Genomic DNA, 7,374 nt, shown 5'->3' with positions numbered 1-7,374 from the left:
GGTTTTCGAAATCAAAAGCAAAGTTGTTGTAATCGACGTCCAACTTTATAGCACCCTCTCTGCGAACAGAAGCGCTCGCAATGTCGACCTCTAATGTGGCTTCAGAAGTTGCAGGCCAACAGTCCAACGATCTGAACCAGTGGTAGCATTATTACTTTGCCTTCTGCACACGACAACCCTGTTGAATTTATTTACTTTACTTTAATTTATTGTCTGAAAAAAGCGTGTTGTTTTCCACGAGCAATTTTCTTGGGTTGCAAGAATTTTTTTTTTTTAAACAACTATTTTCTCATTCAAGAGATCGATGAATTGGGGAATCCGTCGTGAAAAGACTTAGAAAAAGTTCCTCTAGTCGACGACTACAACCGAACTTAAAACTGCCTTTCTTCAGGTGGTCTAGTGCAATGGATGCAATCATCACTTACGCAAGGTGACACAGGCCTTCTTTCGCTTTTTCAGCTCCACAAAAGAAAGATCGTTCTGAGTTCGATTCTTGTCAGCAAGTACTTATTCTCACCGCGTTTCTTTTAAATTTAGTTCGTCGAATAAGTCGAAATTTAATGCAAACAAGCGAACTTTTGTACTCCCAGAAACTCGGGTTTTATCCATGCAGCTTAAACAAATCGATTATAGAACTTGCACTTCATGAAACAGTAATATCAGTCAAGTTTGCTGCCATCTTCTGTTGGCAACAGCAGATAGAAGTCAGAATGTCAGACGTCTGTGCTTGTAAAAATTAAGCTGAGGATTCAGACGCTTACCTACCAATATCCAAAATAGGTATACAAAGATAAAGCCTAGAAAGTATTTTACCTTGGGTATAATAAATGTTAAAGTTACCTAGCTATTTTAAACCCGGTTTTACTCCATTTCGCAAGTAAGCAAACAGACAAACAAATCAAGTTTGCGCCTGCAAGTGTTGCAAGTTTAGCTGATCCTACAGGTAGTGCAAGACCAAGCAACTCATGGTAAAAGTAGTATAAGCTCTGATCACTAATCTTAATATTCTCCCTTAATGCAAAGCACATCTCCTAGAGGAGATGTATGATATTTAGTATTAAAGGCAAGGGGGCCACTACCCAAACCGGTTTGACCTTTATTGAGGTAGAATGGGAGTTCATGTCTTTCATCATCGGCCTTTGGAGTATAAAGATTGCTAAGGGTCAGCAGTTAGTAATAGGGGAAGTTAAGAAAGGTAGAGTAGGATAGTAGGAGATAAAAAGAGGCCTCAGTCAACCTGTTTAGCTGTATAACCCAGAGGTTGTGGCTAAAAGGTCTATAAAACATAATCTCCTTACATCTATTCTAAAAAAAAACTTAAAATTTACACTTCACTTTACCCGAAAAACATAACTTTAGATTTCATTAATCCAGGTGTCTGGAGACGTCATCTCGTAACCCCTAAAAAGAGAAAATGTTTGTTAAAATTAGGAACTTAGATTATTCTTAAAGTATGCCTTACAACTGAAAAAATAACTGCGGTAGCGGGATCCGTATTGAAGTGGACTTTATCAACCAGAGAACCGAGAGTTGGGGGACGAACCCGGCCCGAATGATGCAGCCCACAAGGAGCTGCATCGCCTCGATGTAAGCCTTCGCAGCTCGGGTTCTCAGGTCTACCCCCTCCTTTGTGGACTAATAATCATAAACCTGTTGGGATAAGCGAAATTTTTTTAAACCCCCTCCTGCGTGAACTAACTCAACTTTCCTAGTTGTCGTAACCTTTGGAAGTATTTGCCTCCAAACCACTCAGTGTCTTCTTTGATCTCTGACTCTGTTAACTTTCTCAAAGTTCTGCAGAAGTACTTACTCTCGACCTCTGTTAGGCCCAGATGACCCGCCCATCTTCTCTGCACATTGTTACGAATACACTGTCTACGGATTCGGTGGGTCCACTCCATTCCTTTATTATTGCAGTCCCATTTTTAAACATACTTTCACCCATAACTAGTTTGATTTCTTCTACAGAAAATTCTTCAGCCTCTTCCTGTATTGTTGTTTTGGTCTCCATTTCATCCGCTTTTGATTCTTCCGATGAGGTTGTGTTACCTGGTTTTGAATTTTTAATGTTCCCTTCTTAGGTCTTCGTGACCGCTTTTGTGTATCTTCTTCTTTAGTAGTTTCCATTTCTTCCTCCGTTTCGCATTCTTCCTCTGCTTCGTTTTTCTTCTCTGTATCTAAAGTGGTAGTTTCCTGTTGGTTGCGTTCCTTTATTTCTTCCACTGCGGTTTCTGTGGTGGTGGCTTGATCCTTGGCGGTTTCTTCTTCCTCTGTTCTTTCTTTGCTAGTCGTTTCTGCATTCTTAGTTAACGGGCGTTTCCTTCTTATTGCGTTTTCGATTCCCTGTTGCTATTGTGTTATGTGCAGCATGCAGGGTTGGGAAGTCTTCCCGTTCTGTTTCATTAATATTTACTGCTGGTGTTACTGTGGCTGGCGTGATAGCACCTCCCATCCTTTCTGCCTGGTTTCTGGATGGGCAGGTGTCTACTTTGTGATCTATGGTGCCACATTTAAGGCAAGGTGCTTCACACTGAGGTAGGGAATGTCCTGCCGCCATCAGTTCCTGCATTTGTTCTTAGGGCAGTCATTACCTAGATGTTCCAGAGAACCGCACTTATCACACTGTTTCTTAACTCCAGAGTAGTTAACTGCTACCCTGGCAGAACCTAGAAAGAAAATTGGGGATGGGGACTTCGGCCTTCATTTCCATACGGAAAGTTACCTCGCCAGTCTTCCAGTCGAGGAAGTCTGTATCGTTAGCGATTTTTACGTCGCGTACAACTCCCCATTTCGAAAACACTTTGTTGATTATTTCAGTTCCTCCCTCCAGATATTCTACAGGGAACCTCTCTATTCTTATCGTCTTGAAAACACTCCCTACTACAAAGGGAAAAAAATTTTTTTCCTTGACATTCTAGTCCTTTACTTAACTTGTTCCTGGTTTCTACATTCTTTACTACTACCTGGAACCAACCTGCCTGCCCCATTAAGGGGTAAAGCCAATTATATTTTCTGCCCCTACTGCTTCGCTAAGAGCTTTCGCCAACATCCTCTTCGGTGTGTCGGCGTCCGCTTCGATGCCAAGGGTCCTGACTCACGGTGAAAAAGAAATCATGATTTAGAGGAAAAAAAAAAACTTAAGTCCCAGAAAGGAAGGACCTTCAGAACCAGGGCCAAGCGTTCCCTGTTTGCCGAAATCTCCTGCTAGACTAATTAGAGGCGGAAGACTGCAAAACAGGCACAAGGCAAAATTAGACAACAGTAGGAAAAAAATAGATTGCAAACGATCTTACCACTAGAATCAGGGACTGGATTCTGGAACATGGAGCTCTCTCTCAGGGTCGCTGGAAATAGGAACTTCTGACAATCAGCAGGTAGACATCAGTGAGTAGGTAGACCTGGAATATCTAGCTGATACTTTTACCATGAGTTGCCTTGGTCTTGCACTACCTGTAGGATCAGCTAGACTTGCAACACTTGCAGGCGCAAACTTGACTTGTTTGTCTGTTTGCTTACTTGGGAAATGGAGTAAAACCGGGTTTAAAATAGCTTGATTACCAAGCTATTTTAACATTTAACATTTAAAGATAAAGCCTACTTCATTCTGAAACAAAAAAATGTTACAGGGTTTGCTTTTTGATCAGCTAATTCATCAATCTGTTCCAATGGTCCCGAGGTGCTTCAAGAGTATTGAAAACGTCATTTCTGCATAAAACGCAATACGGAGTTAGCAAAACGAAGTGTTTGGAAGGTGAAGCGCTGATGAAGAGGAGGAAGAGAATGCGGTTCCAGTTCCTTTGACGCAGAACTGGCGTTTGTTTGCAATCAATTGAAAAGGGTAACAAATTTACTCACGTTTTTCTTAACTGTCTTAAGAAAAACGTCTTTCTAAACGTTTTTGTTAACGCGTGACATGCAGGACCATTGAAGTACAGTCAACTGAAGCATGTCTAACACCAGTTTAAAACCTGAAAATACAAACGGAATAAAAGTAGCTTTTTTTTTTTTTTTTTCCCCCTGGTTGTTAAAAAGCGGGGAGGAAATGGTATCAATTGGTAATAATTACAATTATTCCTGTAATTTCCTGACCTCTCTGTCTTCCGAGCGTCTTAACGAAGTGGATCGTCGATTTCTGGAAGTGTTTGTTCCTCAGGAAACTCTAACAATAACTCCCGGAGCGTGAAACGCGTTTGCTTCTAAAGCAGGAGTTCTCAAACTTTTTAAATTTTGTACCACATAAATAAGAATCAAAAAATATATGTACCACCATAAAAGCATTTCCCGATTAAAAATCAATACATCCCAAATGGAGTGTTTATAATCAAAGAATAAAACATTTTAAATTTATATTATTTATTTATATTCGTAAATGAAGCTTTTACATTATAATGAAATATAGTAAATGGTGAGCAATAATACATGAGTAAATATTAAGGAGATTTATTATTGATGAGGATTAATGCGACGGATGAGCCTGTTTCATTGTAACCAATTTCGATATGTCGGGCTTTATCTTCATTAATTTCAAACATAAGTCTGGTTCAAGTTGCAACCGTGTCCTATATTTATTTTTAATTAATAGCATGTTGAAAACCCAGTTTGGCAAAGATATGATGTGTTGAAAGGCATTGAAATTTTTATCGCTTTGTCAGAAATATACTTATATTCATCTTTTCTTTTTAACCAAAAATTGCATAAGTTATATTTTTTGAACTCATTCATGAGATTTCTGTCACATGAAATATCTATGAGTTGATCTGTTTCTTGAATTGAAAAATTTTCTAGCACAGTATCCGAAAAAGAAAACGGATCTCTTATCCAACTTTCATTTTCTAAATTTTCAGGAAAGTAGAAATGAAAATTACTAACAAGTCCTATGCAGTGTTTTTCTATATCTTCAATTAGTTGTTCATTCAGTGACAGATCATTTTCCTGGAGATACTCTTCTAATTTTGGTAAAGTAGCCATTTTTTTCCTTTTCACGTCCTTAATTAAGTATTCTAGTTTTTTCACGGCTGCATTTATTTTGTCATGTACATTAAAGACAGTTATATTGGAACCTTGTAAACTAGAATTCAGTTCGTTCAGTTTTCCAAAAATATCAGTCAAATACGCTAAACGTGATAGCCAGAGTTCGTCAGTAAAACAATGGCGGGGTTCAAATTTGAATTCTGACAGGAATATTTGGACCTCTGAACGTAATTCGAAGAGTCGAGTTAAAACTTCTCCCCTTGACAACCACCGCATTTCTGTGTGTAAAAGGAGCTTATTGTGGTTACTGCCCATTTCATTGCACAAAATTGTAAACAGTCGTGAATTTAGGGCCTGACATTTAATAAAATTCACTACCTGCACAGATTGATCTAAAAGAGTCTTTAGTTCTGTGGGCATTGCTTTGGTAGCTAGTGCTTCACGATGTATGCTGCAATGTGAAAACTTGGCATCTGGTGCAACTTCTTTAATTTTGGCGAAAACACCACCACGATAACCTGTTATTGAACGTGCACCATCAGCACACACTCCTACACATTTGTTCCAATTTATTTCATGGCCAGTGATAAACTCATTAATTTCCTTAAAAATCTCATCCTCTGTGGTATGATTTGGAAGAGGCTCGCAAAATAAGAATTCTTCATCTATGACTTGTTCTCTTTCATATCGAATATAAGCCATCAACTGTGCAAGTTGTTTACGTCTGTACTCTCATCGAACTGAATTGCAAAATATTTGCTTTGCTTTATATTTTCGATTAGTGTTTGTTTTACTTGAGCTGCCATTTCGTTAATTCGTCGCGAAACAGTGTCATCTGACAAAGAAACAACATTCAACTTCGCTGCTGCTAGGGCCAAGAATAGACATCACAATGTCTTTGGCTGCAGGCAATATTAAAGTTTCTCCAATAGTATGTGGTTTTGCAGCTTGAGCAATTCTCAAACTAACCAAATATGATGCTTCCTCTGCTAGCTCGTTAATTATAGTAAAAGAATGAAGTGAACGTTTGTTAGTTTTAATTTCAGTTCGTTTTCTTTTAAAAAAAGTCCAGAGGGCTACCTTTTAAACAGGTGTGTTTGTTTTGAAAATGCCATAGCAGAAACGATAGTGATTCGAAAATTGTATCCTGGGGCCTGGGGTCGTTTTCATCTTCGTTCCAAAAAAATCCATATTCCAAATAATTTTTATTATACTTTCTTGTAGCATTTCGTTTTCTAAATGCTTCGTAAGATTCATGATTAAAACTAGAAGTGCTAGCTGTGTCAGTGTCGTCTGCCAGCCGTTTCCTCTTCGATTTTTCAATTCCTAACCATTTATCCATTATAACGAGGATATTTTCATTATAATGACATTACATTATATTTTATTTGACATTATAATGTCAAATAGAGTGACACTACTGTTATTATATTCTGTAAACTTTGCTAGTGATCTCATTCATAATCAAAATTCAGCACATTCCTGGGCGTTCGCAAGAACATCACATCTCGGTAGAGGTAGTGTAATAACAGCGGTGTCAGTATAAATCAAAAACGCCACTTCACATTCATACGAATATAAACATAATATTTATTTTTAATATCATTTATGTTAAATAATTGGCCGCTAGAGGGCCAGACGGTTGGTAGTGTTTTCAGGGAGCTCCAGAAAGCTAAGTATAATTTTGAATGAAAATTAGAATATAGGTTAAAATCATAACGTAATATTGTCTAATTTTGGTAGCTTGTGGTGTCTGTGTGATTTTGGTGTAAATTCCGTTATTTAATTTAGTATTTAACGATACGTTTCGTAGATTTGAATATGGCGCCAATGCGACGTAAGATAATGGCGTCCAAAAATACGACGCCTTTGTTCAAAAACTATAATGTGAGAGAATTTGTCCAGTGGGATGTGTGTGGAATGTATGCATTCCCGAATGAGGCTGGAGTTTGGATTGAAAGTGATAGTGGTGGGAGAATGTGCAGAAAGTGTAAGCAAAGTGAGGAGTTGAATTATGTGTCAGGTTGTGAGACACCTATGGTTGAAGAAAGCCAGAACGTGAGTGAAAATAGTGGCTTGATAGGGAATTGCGATGTACAAGATGGCAATGAGAGCGGTGATCTAATAAAGAGTGAGAGCAACTATACAGAGAGAGAAAGTGGTTTAAATGATAAAAAAAATGAGGAATTATTTGTAGGAAGTGAGATCGCTAGGTTGCTCGCAGTGATACAAAATGCGCAGCGGAAATTAGAGCACCTGCAAAACTTTCCAGAGTAATTCGGCTAACGTAAATAACCAGCGTAAGAGTGGGCGAGTTTCTGAAATGAAGGAAAGAGTGTTGTATAGTGACTCGTTATTAAGGGGAGTGAAACTAAATCGTACTGGGTGCGAAATTTAAGGATG

At 38.4% G+C, this 7,374-nt stretch overlaps 1 protein-coding gene across 1 annotated transcript; it reads right to left on the bottom strand.

Annotated features, from left to right (window-relative positions):
• Nucleotides 1–4,575: 4,575 nt before the first annotated feature.
• Nucleotides 4,576–5,673, bottom strand: LOC150096471 (zinc finger BED domain-containing protein 5-like). The gene has a single exon (XM_090408618.1). The coding sequence runs from the start codon at nucleotides 5,671–5,673 to the stop codon at nucleotides 4,576–4,578; it is 1,098 nt and encodes a 365-aa protein (XP_090264744.1).
• Between the last annotated feature and the right edge of the window lie 1,701 nt (nucleotides 5,674–7,374).

Source organism: Typopeltis vanoorti, chromosome 18, assembly GCF_054136105.1.
Source record: "Typopeltis vanoorti isolate ZY-2024b chromosome 18, IOZ_Tvanoo_1.0, whole genome shotgun sequence".
In the NCBI taxonomy this organism is placed as follows: domain Eukaryota; kingdom Metazoa; phylum Arthropoda; class Arachnida; order Uropygi; family Thelyphonidae; genus Typopeltis; species Typopeltis vanoorti.
The sequence above is the reverse complement of the archived record's forward strand: the minus strand, read 5'-3'. Positions and strand labels throughout refer to the sequence as shown.